The sequence below is a fragment of the Thamnophis sirtalis genome, unplaced genomic scaffold (assembly GCF_051295495.1).
Source record: "Thamnophis sirtalis isolate CommonGarterSnake01/CBP01778 unplaced genomic scaffold, rThaSir2_p1.2 scaffold_13, whole genome shotgun sequence".
NCBI classification, from domain to species: Eukaryota; Metazoa; Chordata; class Lepidosauria; order Squamata; family Natricidae; genus Thamnophis; species Thamnophis sirtalis.
In genome coordinates this window covers 54,233,057-54,251,391 of record NW_028261393.1, presented here as the reverse complement: position 1 = coordinate 54,251,391, position 18,335 = coordinate 54,233,057, and the positions used below count along the sequence as shown (strand labels likewise).

At 51.6% G+C, this 18,335-nt stretch overlaps 2 protein-coding genes across 2 annotated transcripts; both read right to left on the bottom strand.

Moving 5' to 3' along the window:
• Positions 1–498: 498 nt before the first annotated feature.
• Positions 499–6,726, bottom strand: CUNHXorf65 (chromosome unknown CXorf65 homolog). The gene is made up of 6 exons (XM_087727110.1): positions 6,555–6,726; positions 5,329–5,415; positions 2,879–3,013; positions 2,415–2,483; positions 871–992; positions 499–624 (listed from the first exon to the last, which is right to left on the bottom strand). The coding sequence occupies exons 1-6, from the start codon at positions 6,724–6,726 to the stop codon at positions 499–501; spliced, it is 711 nt and encodes a 236-aa protein (XP_087583236.1).
• A 2,512-nt stretch (positions 6,727–9,238) lies between these two features.
• Positions 9,239–18,018, bottom strand: IL2RG (interleukin 2 receptor subunit gamma). Its single transcript, XM_087728065.1, has 8 exons — positions 17,462–18,018; positions 17,219–17,306; positions 16,100–16,269; positions 14,512–14,654; positions 12,835–12,991; positions 11,435–11,540; positions 10,243–10,327; positions 9,239–9,987 (listed from the first exon to the last, which is right to left on the bottom strand). Exons 1-8 carry the CDS (start codon positions 17,553–17,555, stop codon positions 9,784–9,786), a joined length of 1,047 nt encoding a protein of 348 aa, XP_087584191.1. The 5' UTR covers positions 17,556–18,018; the 3' UTR covers positions 9,239–9,783.
• Positions 18,019–18,335: the final 317 nt, after the last annotated feature.

Here is an 18,335-nt window from a genome sequence, read left to right as displayed (position 1 = left end):
GAGGCTGGGGCCGTTCCAGGAGGCGTTTCCCCTTGGCCCTCTGCAGCTGTGCCAAAGCAGCTGGGGCAACCCCTCAAGGCAAGGAGCCAGCCGCCCGCATAATGTCCACCTTGCCCTCCCCTCCCACGCACCCTCCCCCCCCGCGCTGTTTCTGGAGCCGCGGCTGGCAAATCCCGTTCCTGCTGCAGCTTCTCTTCGCAGCCTCCAATCAGGAGCCTCCCTGGTGACATCAGCCTGGAAAGGACACCATCATCATCATCATCATCACCATCCCTCGTCCCGAATGGGAAACGGACCGGGCAGACAACGCAGTTGGAAACGATGTCGGTTGGCTCCTCCGTGGGGGGCATCGGCTTCCCAGGGAAGATGGCAAAGGGGGTGGGGGGGACTCAGGGCCAGAGGCACATTTATTTGGGGTGCCAAGTCTCCCCCCCCCCCGTGGGGAGTGGGGAGGGGAAGAGCAGCAGTTGGAGCTTCCCCGGGGGTCTCTTTCCAGGGTCAGCGGTGCTTCTCCTTCCGAATGGCCTCCAGCCTGGCCTTGGTAGCGGCGACGGTTTTGCGTGGCAAGCCTTCATCGTCCAGCCCGCTGGCCATGCTCCCTCCGGACTTCCCAGAGGTTTTTGCCTGGAGGAGGGGGAGGCAGCACAGATCACTGTGGGCTTCCAGTCAGGAGGAGGGGGGAGCGTGGGGGTGGGGGATGCGGGCAGTCCCGGAGCTGTCCCCACCGCCCAGGAGACCCTACCCCATTTCAGACCAGCGCTTGTCCAATGTTCGGCAGAGCAGAAGGAGGCTGACTCCTGGACCCATCGCGCTAAGGGGGGCGTGGGAGGGAGGGGAGGGGTCTGGCTGAGGACAAGAGGGGAGCCTTACCACCACCTGATTGGCCATGTAGGACAAGAGGGCTTCCATGGTTGGGGGCTTCTTCCCATCTTGGTTCTTGAGCATCTTCACGCGGCTTTTTTCAAGATACTCACACTGGTTGCGAAGGGAATCTAAGGGCAGGAGAGGCTCGGTGATTCTGCCGGCATTGCCAGGGGAGGCAATGAGTAGTAACTGCCTGCCAGGGAGGTCATTCTTTTGCATTTTTTATTTTATTTTTAAACATTAAAAAAAAACATAAAAAAATTCTCATCCATTACATACAGCCTGTCGTTTGGTTACAAGTGTTTTTGCCTCCATATTCTCAGTTACGTTTACAATCACAGATTTCTCATCTAAAAATAACTAGATACCTCTCTTTCATGGTACAACGTATATTCCATTACGATTAATATTTTCTTTTTCTTTTTCAATAAGCCTAATTCCCTTACATTCTTGATGGTCTGTTTAATAACAATATACCTTTATCCTCCGGGATTGGGCGGCCTATAAATCGATTTAATAAAATAAATAAATAAATAAATAAAATAAAATATAATCCCATTCTGAATATTTTTACGATGTAAAAAAAGATTTGCCAACCATTTATATTTGTATATCGCTGTTTTTAATTAGGTATAATCCCACCAATCAACTATCGAGTATACTTATGTTCATTATTGTCCTTGGACATCATACGTTCAAACAAAGATGTTATTCCTTTGTTTTTTTCAACAAGGTATTCTAAATAGTCACTTCATACATATACCAATTTTTAATTACTTCCCTCTGTAATTCAGCGGGGCTGGGAGGAGAGGAAGGAGGCCAAGAGGGATGTCATGGCTCCCACTTACCCCCTAACCGCAATCCAAGGTCTCTCTCTCTCTCTCTCTCTCTCTCTCTCTCTCTCTCTCTCTCTCTCTCTCTCTCTCTCTCTCTCTCTCCCTCCCTCCCTCCCTCCCTCCCTCCCTCCCTCCCTCTCCCTCTCTCTCTTTTACCTGCAGCCCTGCCTCTATGAGCCCACCAGAGCGAGAGAAGGAAGAAGAGGTGGAGGACATAGATCTCTCTCTGTCTCTCTCTCCCTCCCTCCCTCCCTTTCTCTCCCTCCCTCCCTCTCTCTCGCCCTCCCTTCCTCCTCCTCCCTCTTCCTCCAGCCCTTCCTCAATGAGCCCACCAGAGCGAGAGAAGGAAGAAGAGGTGGAAGACATAGATCTCTCTCTCTCTCCCTCCCTCCCTCCCTCCCTCCCCCCCTCTCTCTAACTTCACAGGTGCCCCCTGGATCCAGAGCTGTTAGCCAACATCCTGCCACCTCATTCCCCCTTCTGCCAACCCCAAACCACCCACGTTGCCACTCCTTCATTGGGTGCCAATGTCAGGGGCAGCAGCAGTGCCTCCCCTTCATTTTTTTTGGGGGGGGAGGTCTGTCAGGCTCATGTTGGTGAGACCCTCCCCCCTTCTTCCTCGCTTGGCACCTCTGCCCAGTTCTGCCCACCCTCCCACCTGCTCCCAAAGGGGTCTCTTTGGAAGGAGAGCCACCCTGTGCCGAGGTTCCCTACCCAGCAAATCCTGCGGAGGAGACTTGACGAGAGGCTGGAAGGCCCGATAGCTGTGTTCATTTTTGGTCCCTGCGGCGAAGGAGGAGAGAAGCCCACCTCAGTTCCTGCGATCCTGGCAAAGCTTTGGGAGGTGAGTGGTGGGTGCTTTGGCCTGCAAAGATGCAGGGCACAATGGCCGGATATAAATGCCCGGCACTTAGAGGTGCAATCGGGCACGGTCCAAACAGCACCCCCGCCCCCCAAACTGTGTCATTCATGGTTTACTAACGAGGGAGGGAAGGATAGGTCTCCACTGCGGGCTGAGACAGGCAGCGGCCGGAAGCTTCTACCCAGGTAGTTAAGTCAAGGCAACAGCGGAGAAGATCATCTCGGGAAGAAACGGGGCCCCCACCCACTTTCCAAAACGTTTGGAGCAAAAGCAGGATGGGGACCCTAGCGTGGGCTGCCCCTGGCACCCAACCCACCTGCGGCACCACGCTCTATTTTGCAAACGTAGTAGGTGCCCCGCGCAGTGAGGAACTTGCTGGCGTTGTCTTCCGGGAATTTGACCAGGAAAATCAGCTTCAGGGTCCCATTCTCCTCACAGAGGTCGATGGATTCTGTGAAGAAACTGCAGAAGTCGGGAAGCAGGATTTCTCTCTTTTACACACACACACACACAAAGAAGGAATGACTTTGCCCCTCCTTCATTCTCCCTTAGATCCTTCCGGGCTTCCACTTCGTGGGAGAAGGGCCGTACGCCTCATCCTCACGGTCATTTCGCCCGGCAGGAGGAAGCCACGCAGCCCCTTTAAGGTGGCAGGCTGAACCAAAGTAGGCCTCAAGCCTGAACCAAACTAGGGTTTAGTAGTAGCAGTAGCAGTTAGACTTATATACCGCTTCATAGGGCTTTCAGCCCTCTCTAAGCGGTTTACAGAGTCAGCATATCGCCCCCCACAGTCCGGGTCCTCATTTCACCCACCTCGGAAGGATGGAAGGCTGAGTCAACACTGAGCCTGGTGAGATTTGAACCGCCGAACTGCAGCTAACAGTCAGCTGAAGTGGCCTGCAGTACTGCACCCTAACCACTGCGCCACCTCGGCCCGGGGCATCATCGTTTCATGATATTAAGCTTTAACTGTTCACATAGAAATTGCAAGGTTTGCTTTTAGGACATGGTGCGGTTAGACACGGGTTAGAAGGAAGTCTGCACATGAAATATGCTGAAGTAAAACATCTATTTTAGCCCATCTGCTGGCTTGGCTGTTAATCTGTTTGGTTGACACATATTGTTAGTTCCTCAAAATACGAGCTATGCATATCCGTTAGCTGACCCATGTATTATGACATCATATAGACATACTTTCTGTAACTCGGGGGCAAATCTTGAGGGGTGTTTCCAAAACTAACAGATGGCTTTAGCTGAAAGCGATAAACTATATAAGGAAGTTCCTGAATTTCACTCAATGTTCAGGCCATTTCTTCTAAACCTGCGCAAATAAACTTTCCTTCTCTGGCTTGTGTGTCCTGTCATTTTCTACAACACCTTAGTTTACGGGTCGATTCCCGTGTTGGATTCAGGAGTACATTGATGCGCCTGAAGTCCCAGGCCAGAAACCTCAATGAATTCTCACCTGTGGATGATTGTGCTACGGGCGTTCTGTGGGTCTCTATTGATTTATTCTCATGACTGATGCATTCTTCTTCCATTGTTTTTAACATTAGCTGCCCAAATTGCGCGAGCAAATGAAGGAGGTTGTGTGTGTGGAGGCCCCACCGGGCTATGGGGCTCAGATTTTTATCTGACCAGAATCCCCACCTCAACGCGATTGTTCTAGCAGGCCCAAAAAGCCATGTCGACCTGGCAGCTCTCCAAGCCAGATAAGGTCTGTGACTGTAAATCCTCCCTTGAAAGACTTTGCTGGATGTGAATGGGAGGAATTCACAGTAACTTAATTAAAAAAGGTGTTGTTTTTTTGTCAGGACATGGAGTCTGCTTTGTGGTTTGGGGAAGCCTAGGTCAGAACCGATGAGAGCTGGGTAGCCCTCGGCCTGCTGGGCACCCCTAAACGGAGGATGAGTCTTGCCTGTAGAGCAGAAGAAGGGCTCCCACCTTCTAGAGGCAGAGCAGGCTGGATGTCTGAAGCCATCTTCTTCTTGGCCCACCACTCTTATCCAAAAGCTACGGGCCTTCCTTCCAGAATCCGTGTCTTCCCAATTGGTGGTGGAGACCATCGTCCTCCCAGGGGTTCCACCACAAAACCACGGTAGACAATTGCGCGCTCGACAAAAGCGCGCACGTGACGTCATCACAGCGCGACGAAAACATCGCGCTGTGAGCGGTAAATTTAAAATTAAAGCGAAAACCTTACCCTAACCCCCCCAAACCTAACCCTAAACCTAACCCTAACCCTAACCCTTAACCTAACCCTAAACCTAAACCTAAACCTAACCCTTAACCTAACGCTAAACCTAACCCTAACACTTAACGTAACCCTAAACCTAACCTTAACCCTTAACCTAACCCTAACCCTAACCCTAACCCTAACCCTAACCCTAACCCTAACCCTAACCCTAACCCTAACCCTTACCTTTATGTGAATCGGCTTGCTTTAATTTTATTTTAATTTTAATTTTATTTATTTTTTAATTTTTTTCGTCGCGCTGCTGACGACGTCAGGTACGCGCTTTCGTCGAGCGCAGTTTTGTTGACCGCGGTTTTGACGGGTCACGCCTCCCAGGAGAGGAGGGACGATCCCCCACCCATGAGATTCCTTCAAGGGTTGCCTGAACTGCATGTGGCCGAGTCACATTCCGGTCCAGTAGCCTACCAAGCCTGACCACCAGCCACGCTCCCTCTTGACCCCCTTCCTTACCGGTCTCCCAATGATGGGGGCATTCCCCCTCACCCCTGGAGAGCCCAGGTCCTTCTCACCTGTCCTGTGCAAGCCCACCTTATCCCGCAGGTAATGGGTTAGAAGCAAAACGGAGCAATTGATGTTGGCCAGGAATTGCCGGTTGTCTGAAAGGAGAGGAGCCGTGGTCACCCCTGAGCGATGCCATGCTTTCCCACTGCAGAAGGGAGGCTTCTGCTGTCCTCTCCTGGGGAATATCAACAGCTCTGGGCCTGACTGACCAGCTGACCCTCCTCCCTCACCAGGAAGAGAAAGGCTGGAGGGGGGGAAAGGGCACCTCTCTCTTCCGGCTGTGCCCTTCTAACTCAACCCTTCAGAGGGACTCCAAAGCTGCCCATCGAAGCAGCAGCCTGGATCCACTTGGTCCCTTGGATCTCGTGCGTCCCTGGCACAGGCTTCCTCATGGTCTGACCCTTCTGGCATTGGCATCAGGGGCGGGGGGTTCCCTTGGCTGGATGCATCCAAGATGGGAGAGCCTTCAATCAGGGTTGCTTGGACTGACTTGAGCCCCAAAGTTTATTTGTCCATACAATTAGCTTTTATTTCCTCCAGTCTTTGATTTGATTTGATTTGATTTGATTTGATTTATATGCCGCCCTTTTCCCCGAAGGGGACTCAGGACGGCTCACAATTCAAATCAGGGAAGGGGGGTACAGGCAGAAAATAAAAAGACGACACATAACAATGCATAATTTAAAACCACACACAACAGTCATACCATTCGAGACGGGGGGGCAACAGCTCTTTAGCCCCAGGCCTGTCGGAACAGCCAGGTTTTAAGGGCTTTGCGGAAGGCCTGGAGGGTGGTGAGGGTTCGAATCTCCCCGGGGAGTTCGTTCCAGAGGGTCGGAGCAGCCACAGAGAAGGCTCTCCTCCGGGTAGTCGCCAGTCGGCATTGGCCGGCGGATGGAATTTGGAGGAGGCTCAATCTGTGGGATCTAATCGGTCTATTGGAGGTAATTGGCAGCAGGCGGTCTCTCAAGTACCCAGGTACTTTGGAGTAACAAACCTCTTAATTCTGGATTAGTGAGGATTGTGTGTGCCTAATAAAACACATTTTTAAAAGTGTGGTTGCATCTTCCAGGACGATCCCTGCCTGTCCAGTTTCTGGGAGGAGAGCGGCCTGCTCCTGGCCCGAAGGACTCCCAAGGGACCCTGCCCCAGCTTCCCCTCTAGTTTGACCAAGGGGCCCAAGCCCCCCCCTCCCTGTCCACTCCACCTTCCTTCTCGGTCCACCTTTCCTTACCTCCATGCTTGATAATGATGAACATACCCAGCTGTTTTGGCCATGGCTGGCAATTTCCCCGGAGTTGGTCAGCCTTGAAGCTATTGTGACATGTCATAATGAAGGGCTCTGTGAGGCAAGCTGGCAGGCAGGGCACCCTGGCCGTGGTTTCCTCAATCATAGCTTGTGGCATCGGCTACAATAGGTCAGTTCCTGCATGGCACTAACTAAGCCATCATACGGTTTGGCTGGTTTGGCGGGGAGCCGAGCCACACCTGTAGTTTGTAAACCAAGGTGTGTTGGGCAAATGCTATCTGTTCTGACCCCCTCCTCCGTCCAGTAACGAATGCCGAGACAAGCTTAACTGGAATGTCCTTTAATAGCAAGACACCAAACACCTCGGTGGCTGAAAGCCAAGCATAACAAACAGATAAGGACCTTAGCAGCAACTCAAACTCACGCAGCAATAAACACAGATAAGACTTGGCAGCAATCCAGCCTGCCAAGCTCACAGTACTGTCCTCCGACATTCAATCCTGCGTTGACTTCTGCAAAGAGGGCCGTGTGCACAAGTAGCCTTTTTATAGTCTGGAGAGGAGCCTAATGACCACCAGCTGAGTACAATCACCTCCTGTAATTGCGTAATTGTTCCTGATGCCTAGTAGTTCTTCGATGGCGTGCATCCAGGAACAACTCACTACTGGCTTCCGGCTCACTCTCCCTTGTCTCCTCCCCACTGGTCCAAGGATCAGGTGCCTCCTGGTGGCCAACTAGCCTCTCTGCGCCCTGCTCAGAGTCGGAACCCTGTCCAGGGTCCTCCACCTCCTCCAGAGCCGACTCAGAGGGGCCCTCGCTGTCGGAATCTGGTGGCAGCTCCAACGGCACCTGCTGGGCCACAACAGTTATCCATTGTAGTTGACTCAATAAATAGGAACTAAACCAGCAGCAGGTTTAACAGCCTCCACCAATCAGGTCAATGGAAGATGCTCTCTGCAGCATCTTTAACGAGGACATGTTCCAGGGTTGGATCTTTGAGAGCATCAGCAATGTCGATGGGAACCCTGTCGTTAAGAATTTGGGGGAACATGGAAATGAAAGATACTAGGGAATGTTATCAATACAAGAATAATAGAATGATTCTATAGATTTATAACAAAGTAATGGAATATTGGTATATATATATGAATTGAATATTTAGAATATTTTGTTTAAAATGAAGAAATAATAATTGTAGTTTGAATATATGAGATACGACAATAAAGATGCATTCGTATACATTTGATAGATATTTTATGATTTTACATATAATTGAAAGTAATGATACACAAATATAAAATGTTGGTGAACCTTTTTTTTTATATACTGCAAGAAATACCAGAATACCTATAGATGACACCATAAAGATATGTTATTATTAAATAGATTTACAATGATGTAACAGATAGTTAGCATACATATGTGTTTAATCTTTAGAGTACATGTTTAAAAGGAGGAAATTATAAGAATAAACTGAATATATGATTTAGCAATAGCAATAGCAGTTAGACTTATATACCGCTTCATAGGGCTTTCAGCCCTCTCTAAGCGGTTTACAGAGTCAGCATATTGCCCCCAACAACAATCCGGGTCCTCATTTTACCCACCTCGGAAGGATGGAAGGCTGAGTCAACCCTGAGCCGGTGAGATTTGAACAGCCGAACTGCAGAACTGCAGTCAGCTGAAGTAGCCTGCAGTGCTGCATTTAACCACTGCGCCACCTCGGCTCTGATTTCCAATAATAGTCAATGTATTAATGTATATTCAGTTGAAAACTGATTTTATATATAACTGAAAGCGGTGATGCACAAATGTTTGTGACTAAACGACATGCTAAATAGATATGTAATTGATATTTTTATGTTATATGTATGTTTCTGCTTGTTTTAAAATAGAAAAACCTTTAAAAAAAAGAATAATAGAATGATACTGAATATAACATAAAGATGTATTATTATTGGATAGATTGAAGATGATGTAATGAATTGTTATAAATGATCCCAATATTTAATATATCTCGTTGAAAATGAAGGAATAATAGTGATAGTCAAACAAACGAGGTATAATGGTAATAATGGATACAAACATTTGATTTGATAATATGCGATTTCATATAAATTGCAAGTGAGGATTATGGAAAGGACGCACAAAAACCTTGTAACCAATCGACACGCTGGATGTGATGGAAGATGGTTTTATGTCTTGTGTCTGTCTAAAAATAAAAAGTTTACCAAAAAAAAAAAAAAAGAATTTGAGGGAGCGCCCCCAGATGAAATTAGTGATTCAGAGAATTCTAGATTACGCAGAAACGGACAAGTTAACATTAAGATTAAAGGTCAAAGAAGAATCTGAATACTATGAAATTTGGGATAACTGGTATAAGTGGTTGCATAACAGGAATAAAGTTACTTCAGCCAAGAAATAGAGAAATGTATAGAACTATAGATGAATGTATATAAATATAGAAGCGATATAAGATTGATCTATACAGGTATGTTGACAGAACAATGTTGATGTGATGATTATAAGATGTTATAGAGCAGTGTTTCTCAACCTTGGCGACTTTAAGCCCTGTGGACTTCAACTCCCAGAATCCCCCAGCCGTTGGCTGGGGAATTCTGGGAGTTGAAGTCCACAGGGCTTAAAGCCGCCAAGGTTGAGAAACACTGTTATAGAGGGAAAAAACTAATTAACAAAAAAAACTGATGAAAGGATTTGGGGGAGCAGAAGCAGCGAAGTAACCAAGGTCTCGAGACTCAACAGCTCAACCCTCAAGCTGGGACCCAGATTGCCGGGGACGGGATACAAACGGACCCCCCTGGAAGGCTCCGATGAAGGAGGCAAGAGGCAGGATGACACCAAGGGTCTTTTTATTCAAATACAGGACACGCACCCAGGCGGTCAGCAGCAAGAGAGAAAGCGGGAGTGGCCAGTGGGAAGCCAAGGCCGCCTGGGTGGGAGGACACGGCTGAAGATAAATTCAACGCCAGACACACACACACATCCCTTCCTGCAGAAGAATACTGGCCCATAAGTGATGGGAGGCGGAGGGGAAAGCTCAGCTGGGGCTCAGTTTAAGCGCTTGCAGGAGGTTCTTCCAGCGGGGTCACCTTGTGTTCTTCCTTCTCTTCCGTCCCGCTACAAGCAGGTGGTGGGGGCTTTGGGGCCCTGGAGGCAGGGGCCCCCTCCCTCCATGCGGGCTCCAGGTGCAAACTCAGGTGGTGACCTCTGCAGGGCCTGGCTTGGCCTTGGGAGGAGGGTCTGGCAATACGTCCGATGGCTCTCCGCACTTGGCTGGGGGCTCGCTGCTTTCAGACAGGTAGCCTCCGCTGGGCAGCAGCTCCGTGATGGCGCAGATGTTTTCATAATAGGCGGGCTTGAAGGTCTCCACCACGTCTTTGGGGACCCCAGCCCATTCCTGGCAAAGGAAGGACAGGCTGGAAAGACACAGGCCTCCCGCCCCACCACCGCCTCCCGCCTCTCTCCCCAGGTGCCCCTGGTTCCCTTCCTGGACTGAGACCGTCCCTCTGCGGGCAGCCTGCCTGCGGGACGAGCAGAGCCCAGCCTGAGCCGCGAAGTGGCCCTCCTGGGCCGCCTTCTCCAGCATAAAGTCACCTGGATTTTTCTGGGAGGCTGAAGCCGAGTCGCGTCTGGCAAGCTTTGCTGGACTTACTGAGAAATTGCCTTGATACGCCGTGAAGAGATCCTCAAACTTCTTGCTGGGGTTGGGGATTCTGGGCATCAAGACCACCCACACTCTGTTGGCGAGGAGATGGGACTCTTACCTCCAGCCCTGCCTCCATGAGCCCACCAGAGCGAGAGAAGGAAGAAGAGGAGGAGGGCATAGATCTCTCTCTCTCTCTCTGTCTCTCTCTCTCTGTGTGTGTGTCTCTCTCCCTCTCCCTCCCTTTCTCTCTCCCTTTCTCTCTCCCTCCCTCCCTCTCTCCAGCCCTGCCTCCATGAGCCCACCAGAGCGAGAGAAGGAAGAAGAGGAGGAGGGCATAGATCTCTCTCTCTCTCTCTGTCTCTCTCTCTCTCTCTCTGTGTGTGTCTCTCTCCCTCTCCCTCCCTTTCTCTCTCCCTTTCTCTCTCCCTCCCTCCCTCTCTCCAGCCCTGCCTCAATGATCCCACCAGAGCGAGAGAAGGAAGAAGAGGAGGAGGGCATAGATCTCTCTCTCTCTCTCTGTCTCTCTCTGTGTGTGTGTGTGTCTCTCTCCCTCTCCCTCCCTTTCTCTCTCCCTCCCTCTCCCTCCCTCCCTCTCTCCAGCCCTGCCTCAATGAGCCCACCAGAGCGAGAGAAGGAAGAAGAGGAGGAGGGCATAGATCTCTCTCTCTCTCTCTGTCTCTCTCTCTGTGTGTGTCTCTCTCCCTCTCCCTCCCTTTCTCTCTCCCTCCCTCTCCCTCCCTCCCTCTCTCCAGCCCTGCCTCCATGAGCCCACCAGAGCGAGAGAAGGAAGAGGAGGAGGGCATAGATCTCTCTCTCTCTCTCTCTCTCTCTGTCTCTCTCTCTCTCTCTCTGTGTCTCTCTCCCTCTCCCTCCCTTTCTCTCTCCCTCCCTCTCCCTCCCTCCCTCTCTCCAGCCCTGCCTCCATGAGCCCACCAGAGCGAGAGAAGGAAGAAGAGGAGGAGGGCATAGATCTCTCTCTCTCTCTCTGTCTCTCTCTCTCTCTGTGTGTGTCTCCCTCCCTCCTCCTCCCTTCCTCCCCCTCTCTCCCTCCCTTCCTTCCTCCCCCCTCTCCCTCCCTCCCTCCCTCTCTCTGCCAGTGAGCAGGGCTCTGGGGCAAGACGCCTCATTCTCCCCCACCACTGCCCCAGCCCCTTGCCCCAGGTGGAACCAGCCCTGCTTTCCCCACAGCCCTGCTCACCTCTCCATCCGCAGCAAGGCCAGGAGCAGCAGCATCAGAATGAGGAAGGAGCCCAGCGGAATCAGAATGGTTCTTGTGGAGGACAGCAAAGAAGGGGGGGCGTCTTCTGCTAAGGAGAAAGCCAGGTGAGGGTCTCCGAGAAGCAGCGAGGCTCCCTTCAAGACCAAGGAGCCGTCCGTCTCGCCACACCTCGCGCCAAAGCAAGCACTTTTAGCTGCTCCTGGAGTTCCTCTGCCAGGGTGAAGATCAGGCGTTCCCCCCCCGCATCCCCTGAAGGTCAACAAACCTTTGGCTCTCCAACCACTGGTCAGAGACAGCCCAAAATGTCCAAGAGGTGGGGCTAGCTGGGTCCCAGCAGCCCTGTGCCCACAGGTGAGGAAAGACCCAGCCAGGACTTGTGCATTCCCTATTTGAGTTCGGTTCACCTGGAAGGGATGGCCTATCCGATAGCCTATTGCCACAGGCCTCTATGCCTGCTGTAACAGCCAACAGGTAGGTTAGACACAGGTGGAAGGGACTGAAGGAAAGGGCTCCATGGCCCTTTGTGCTGGGCAGTTCCATCCACACCTCCCCTGGCATGGTCTCTCCACCCAGACCCCTCGCTTTATCACGCTAGCCAGACTACTGGAGCCTGGGGAAGGCTCCGATGAGGGCTCTGCGTCGGAGGCAGAGAGGGGGCCAGGGCCGTATGCCAGTCATCAGCTGCCTTTGGAGTTAGGCATCAGTGGGGCAGAAGAACCAGCTGGAGCCTGTTCCCAGTCTGCGCATGCTCAGAATTGCCAGACGAAGGGAACAGCTAAAGAACAGGGGTCGACTTGGGAGTAACGAATGGGCCCTCCCAGAGGGAATAAAAGAGGAGCGAAAGGGGAGTGGAGTTTGCAGGAGACAATTGGTTCCACTTGGGAGTAAGGCCACAGGTGGACGATGAATGGCCCCTCCCAGAGGAAATAAAAGAGGAGCAAAAGGGGAGTGGAGTTTGCAGGAGGCCATTAGCTCGCTTAATTGGTTCGTGATTCTCCGAGACTCCTTGCCAAGTTCTGCAGATATCGGCCTGGCAGCTCTCCAAGCCAGATAAGGTCTGTGACTGTAAATCCTCCTTTGAAAGACTGGATGTAAATGGGAGGAATTCACAGTAACTTAATTAAAAAAAGGGGTGTTTTTTTGGTCAGTCTGCTTTGTGGTTTGGGGAAGCCTAGGTTAGGACGGATGAGAGTTGCGTAGCCCTCGGCCTGCTGGGCGCCCCCAACGGAGGATGAGACATTCCTGTAGAGCGGGAGAAGAACAGCTCCCAGCTTCCAGAGGCAGAAGAGGCACCTCTGAGCAGAGCAGGATGGGTGTACTTCCTGTTCCCCTCTCTCGGCTCTTGGTGGTGGAAACCCCATCCTGTCCTCCCGGCTCACCTTTCCCCCAAAAGGCAGGGTCGGACTCCTCACTCCAGAGATTCGTGCTTGCACAGGTCATGTGCAGTTTACTCTTGACGTAGAAGGTGTAGCGCTTCTCGGGATCCACGCTGGGGATTTGGAACTTGATATCTGTGGCAGGTTGGATGGGCTGTTCCTGGAAAGCAAGACAAACATTTGGACATATTTTTTGGGGGGGACATTTTATTAAGATTTATAGGCCGCCCTTTTCCCTGAGGGGACTCAGGGCGGCTTACAATCGTAGGGAAGGGGGTGCAATACAAAAACAAACACTATGTGAACAAAATAAAATGATAAGACACAACTTGCATTCAACAGTCAACACTCGGGCGGGTAAATTGGGAACCTATCCCCAGGCCTGATGGGAGAGCCAGGTCTTAAGGGCTGCGCGGAAGGTCTGGACGGTGGTGAGGGTGCGAATCTCGACGGGGAGGTCGTTCCACAGGGTCGGAGCTGCAACAGAAAAGGGCTCTCCTCCGTGTAGTCGCCAGTCGGCATTGACTGGCAGATGGGATTCGGAGGAGGCCCAGTCTGTGCGATCTAATCGGTCGGAGGGAGGTAATCGGCAGAAGGCGGTCTCTCAACATCCAGGTCTTGTCAGGCCTCTAATGGGAGGGAGCTCAGCTCCGGGACCAAAGTTGGTCTCCACATTGCCAGGGCTTTGGTCTGCCAAAGGAAGCTTCCCCACGGCAATTAGGGGCTTTTAACCAGGACAGAAGCATTCGCATACACACACGCGCACCAGTGGTGGGTTTCAAAAAATGTTTGGAACCTCTTCTGTAGGTGTGGCCTGCTTTCCGGGTCCACCGGTGGAACCTCGTTCTGCCCTGTGGAACGATCTACCCGCCGAGATCCGGACCCTTACCACTCTCCTGGCCTTCCGTAAAGCCGTCAAGACCTGGCTGTTCTGGCGGGCCTGGGGCTGTTGATTGATATCCAGCCCCGCTTAGATGGAATGGATGATGTGGAATTTTAGCAATAGCAATAGTTAGGCTTATATACCGCTTCATAGGGCTTTCAGCCCTCTCTAAGCAGTTTACAGAGTCAGCATATCGCCCCCAACAACAATCTGGGTCCTCATTTTACCCACCTCGGAAGGATGGAAGGCTGAGTCAACCTTGAGCCTGGTGGGATTTGAACAGCCGAACTGCTGAACTGCAGTGCTGCATTTTAACCACTGCGCCACCTCGGCTCTTATATTGTATTTTTTGTTTTTTAATTTTAAATGTTTCTTTGTCTTGCTGTGAGCCGCCCAGAGTCCCGATGGGAGTGGGCAGCTTACAAATTTTTATTAAACTTGGAAACTTCTAACCGGTTCGGTAGATTTGATGATCCGGTTCTACCGAATTGGTGCGAACTGGTAGGAACCCACCTCTCTCTCTCTCTCTCTCTCTCTCTCTCTCTCTCTCTCTCTCTCTCTCTCTCTCTCTCTCTCTCTCTCTCACACACACTCTCTCTCTCTCTCTCTCTCTCACACACACACACACAAAAACACACACAAACACACACCCTTCCTCAAGCAAGGGGGAGGTTGGGCTCCGATGGAAAAAGGGAGACAGCCCTTCAACGCCCTTGGGTGCTGATTGGCATCGTCCCTCCTACCCAACTCTTAATGCGGCTGGTTTCTCGGGGACACCACCGGCGCGACATCCCTACCATAAACTCCGTGTCCTTGTTGCTCTTGTATCGGACCATGTGTTCCACACAATACGGTGCATGGTAGGGGGTTTTCCAGGTCAGGAGCAGCTGATGGTTGCTCTGGTTTTGCAAGGTGAGGTTGAAAGGCTTGCCCGGCTTAACTAGGAGAGAATTAAGAGGGAACCTCTGATGGGCACAGGAGCCTGACTCACCGGCCGGCCTCTCCCCCCCCCCCCCCACTCAGGCCAAACCACCTCACAGGCCGGCTGGGGACAGCAGCGTCAGAAGCCAACAATTCTTGAGAATTGGCATCTTTTCCTTTTTTCCCAAGGAATTTACCTGTATTTTTAGGAGTATAAGACGCACCGTGATTTTGAAGAGGCAATTTTTTTAAAAATAGGTTTTTGCACTCTGCAGACCTCCCAAAAACGGCCCATTTTTTTTTTTTGCAAAAATGGGCCTGTTTCTTTTTGGTCAAAAAAGGGCATGCATAGCCTTTGGGGAGGCTTATAGAATGCTTCTGGGGGATGGAGTGGAGGGGGGCAAAACTGAGCAAAAAACGGCCTGTTTCTCACTCGTTTCTGCCCTCCCCAGCCCCCAGGAGCACTCCGGAAGCCTCCTAAAGGCAATGTACGGCCATTTTGGTGAAGGGGGCGGGGTTTTGGGAGGCCAAAAACGCTGTTTTCAGTGTATAAGACGCACCCAGATTTTCACTCTCTCTTTTGAGGGAAGAAAGGTGCGCCTTATGCTCCGAAAAATACAGTAAACTGCATGTTATGGGTGGGGAGGGGGTAAATGACCCACCACAAATAGCAATAGCAATAGCAGTTATATACCGCTTCATAGGGCTTTCAGCCCTCTCTAAGCGGTTTACAGAGTCAGCATATCGCCCCCACAGTCTGGGTCCTCATTTTACCCAGATAGATAGATAGATGATAAGATAGATAGATAGATAGATAGATAGATAGATAGATAGATAGATAGATAGATATAGAGAGAGGGAGAGAGAGATATTGAGACAGGGAGGGAGGGATATAGATAGAATAGATAGATAGATAGATAGATAGATAGATAGATAGATAGATAGATAGATAGATAGATAGATAGATAGATAGCAATAGCAGTTAGACTTATATACCGCTTCATAGGGCTTTCAGCCCTCTCTAAGCGGTTTACAGAGTCAGCATATCGCCCCCACAGTCTGGGTCCTCATTTCACCCACCTCGGAAGGATGGAAGGCTGAGTCAACCTTTGAGCCGGTGAGATTTGAACCGCCGAACTGCAGATAACAGTCAGCTGAAGTGGCCTGCAGTACTGCACCCTAACCACTGCGCCACCCCGGCTCTTCGAAACCAGCCACCCAAAAGACAAGAGAGTAAGGAAGGGTCCGTGTGAGCTCCAGCATCAGGGACCGCTGGAGCCCACGGCAGCCGTCTCCACGAGCAGGTGAAGCAGAGCGGAGGGGATGTAATGGCTGCTCCTCAAAGCAGCAAGCACAACAGGTCGTGGGCTCCACCGGGGAAGCTGCTCCTGAATTACCGACGGCTGTTTTTGAATCCATCTCCCCCACCCCACCCCGCACCCCGGTGCAGGAGCTCATCCCTACCTAGGTCTTTCAATTGCAGGGTTTGATGGGTGACAACCTGCCCCTGGCTGTCATTGAGGTAGATATCCAAGTAGTGGAAGAGGTCATATTCGCTGAGGCGGCACGCCACGTTAAGCCTGTCTTTCTGGATGTAATCTGTGCACTCCGATGTCTGGCTGATACCCGCATACCTGTGCAGAGAAGAGAGAGTTGCATCCTTTCCCATGGGCAGGTGGGAAGGGCAACCTGAAAGACCCTCCAGAATTGATAAGGCAATTCTAATAGGGGAACAAATGAAAACTGGTATATATAGGCAGCGATGCCTTGTTGAACAATGAAGGAATCAGATCTCTGTTTGAAGGTATGAAATGCAAGGTTAACAATGAATAGAAGTATACTCTCTGGGGGAAAACAATGCTAATGTTAACTGAATATATATTGTAGAAGGAAAATGAGGCCTTTAGTTACATTAGAGGAAATATCTGAGATGGTAAATATTATTTGAAGATGTAGATGTTAAAACAACCGTAACCAAACGACATGCTGCATGTGATGATGGTATTTTTTTCCCCCCCTTTTTGGACTTTTTTTTGTCCTTTTTGGCCTCCCCCCTCCCCCCACCCCTTTTTTTCTCTTGTTTTTTTTTTTGTTTTTTAAACCCTAGCTTATTGTGGTGTTTATTAAATATACAACAGAGAGATACGGGATGTATAAACTTAGTAGGGATGCACCTGTGATCAAACGACATATTGTATGTGAAGATGGGTTTCCCCTCCCGCCCTTTTTTCCCATCTTCTCCCTTTCCCATTGTTGTCTGTGTAATAAAAAATAAAATAATAATAATAATAAAAAAGACCCTCCAGGATGCCCTGCCACTTCTTAAGGGCATCAGCAGCCCTGCCTGGCTTGCTTCCTTTCAGGTAGGTGCCGCGGCCCACGGCCTTTAGCAGGAGGAGCGATTCTGAGCGAGGCTGCCGTGCCATGCCCAGGCCCGGCTCAACAGATGGCGTGAATGAATGCCCCCTTCCCTAATATGGGAAGGAGAGCCGGAGGGAGGAGCTGGACAGCTCTACCTGGAGGGCGAAGGAGGGATGGGGGCTGAGGAAGGGGGCAGCCGCCACATGGGCGGGAAGCGCCTACCGGGAGGAGAAAGAGTAGTTGTGACGGGGCTTCTCTCGGCTGCCCCAGTCGCAGATCACGTAATCATCATTGTGGCAAATGCAATCCACTGTCGGGAGAAAGAGAGAGCAGCCGTCACCGCCACCGTGCTCCGCCGGGGCTCCCTCCCACCTGGGCTCAGCGGAGAATGGGTCCCCACGAGGCTCCAGGGATCTCGGCCTCCCACACCCCTATGCTGAGAAAACAGGCAAGGGGGCCATGTACCTTTAGCCTGGGGGCCGCCTGCCGTCGGCTGGCCGGGGGCCACCAGCAGCAAGAGGAGTCCCAGCAGGGGCCCTGGCTGGTCCAAGACCCTCATTTTCAGGCGCGAGAAACAGCGGCTGCTCCAGAAGTGCCTCTTCAGAGTGCGCCTCGAAGCAGTGGGGGGAGATGTGAGATGAAATCTTATCTGCGGCTAAGAGGCTTCCGCCGTCACTCATTTCCTGTGGAAAGTTTGTGGCGTGAAGTCCTGGAGCTGTTGAAGGCCCCGGGGGATTTCCAGAGGGGCCCAGAGTCATCGTCGGAGAGCCATGCAGAGCAGGGGACCCTGTGGGGCAGGGGGGGGGTCTCGCCCACCCCCCAGCCATGGCAGTGCCACCTTCTTGGGGGTCTCCTCCGGGAGAACGTGGTCCTGCCCTGTTGTTTCCCATGGAAGGAGATGCCCTGGGCTTGGTTTGGGTGTGTGTGTGCCCATCTGGGAGACCCCATGAGAGCATCTAGAGGAGAACAAGGTAGTCAATGCTGGAGGGGAGGGGGGCTCAGCCTCTTCCCTGGCAGCAAAGACTTTGAGTGGCTGTAGCCAAAGGATGGGGAATTGTTGCTGGGCAGCCATTCTCTCCCCTCCAGCATCGCATCCCAGAGCATGAGGCACATTCCTGCCCCGGCAGGGCTCTTCCACACGGGGCTTCAACCGTCCAGGTGACCCAACAGGTGAGGCTCCCAGGTGCGGCCCCGCCTCCGCCTCGGTCTGTTGGGACCGCGGGATGCTGCAGTGACCGAGCTCGGCCTGCAGGGGGAGACGCCGGGCCGTCCTCGGCCATCTCCGTCCGCCCTCGGCAATTTCCGTGCGCGGCGGCGAAGAGGGAGGGCCCCGGCCGGG

Bases quoted from the DNA above. Each gene is read 5' to 3' on its own strand.
- CUNHXorf65 (XM_087727110.1), bottom strand. From the start codon at position 6,726: ATGCCACAAGCTATGATTGAGGAAACCACGGCCAGGGTGCCCTGCCTG. The intron at 3,014-5,328 runs GTGAGAAGGACC...GTTTCTTCACAG, and splicing joins GGTGGGCTTGCACAGGACAG to AATCCATCGACCTCTGTGAG. The intron at 993-2,414 runs GTAGGGAACCTC...TCCTGCCCTTAG, and splicing joins TCCTCCGCAGGATTTGCTGG to ATTCCCTTCGCAACCAGTGT.
- IL2RG (XM_087728065.1), bottom strand. From the start codon at position 17,555: ATGAGGGTCTTGGACCAGCCAGGGCCCCTGCTGGGACTCCTCTTGCTG. The intron at 14,655-16,099 runs GTAGGGATGAGC...ATTCTCTCCTAG, and splicing joins CCTGCAATTGAAAGACCTAG to TTAAGCCGGGCAAGCCTTTC. The intron at 11,541-12,834 runs GTGAGCCGGGAG...TCTCCTTAGCAG, and splicing joins CCCTGCCTTTTGGGGGAAAG to AAGACGCCCCCCCTTCTTTG.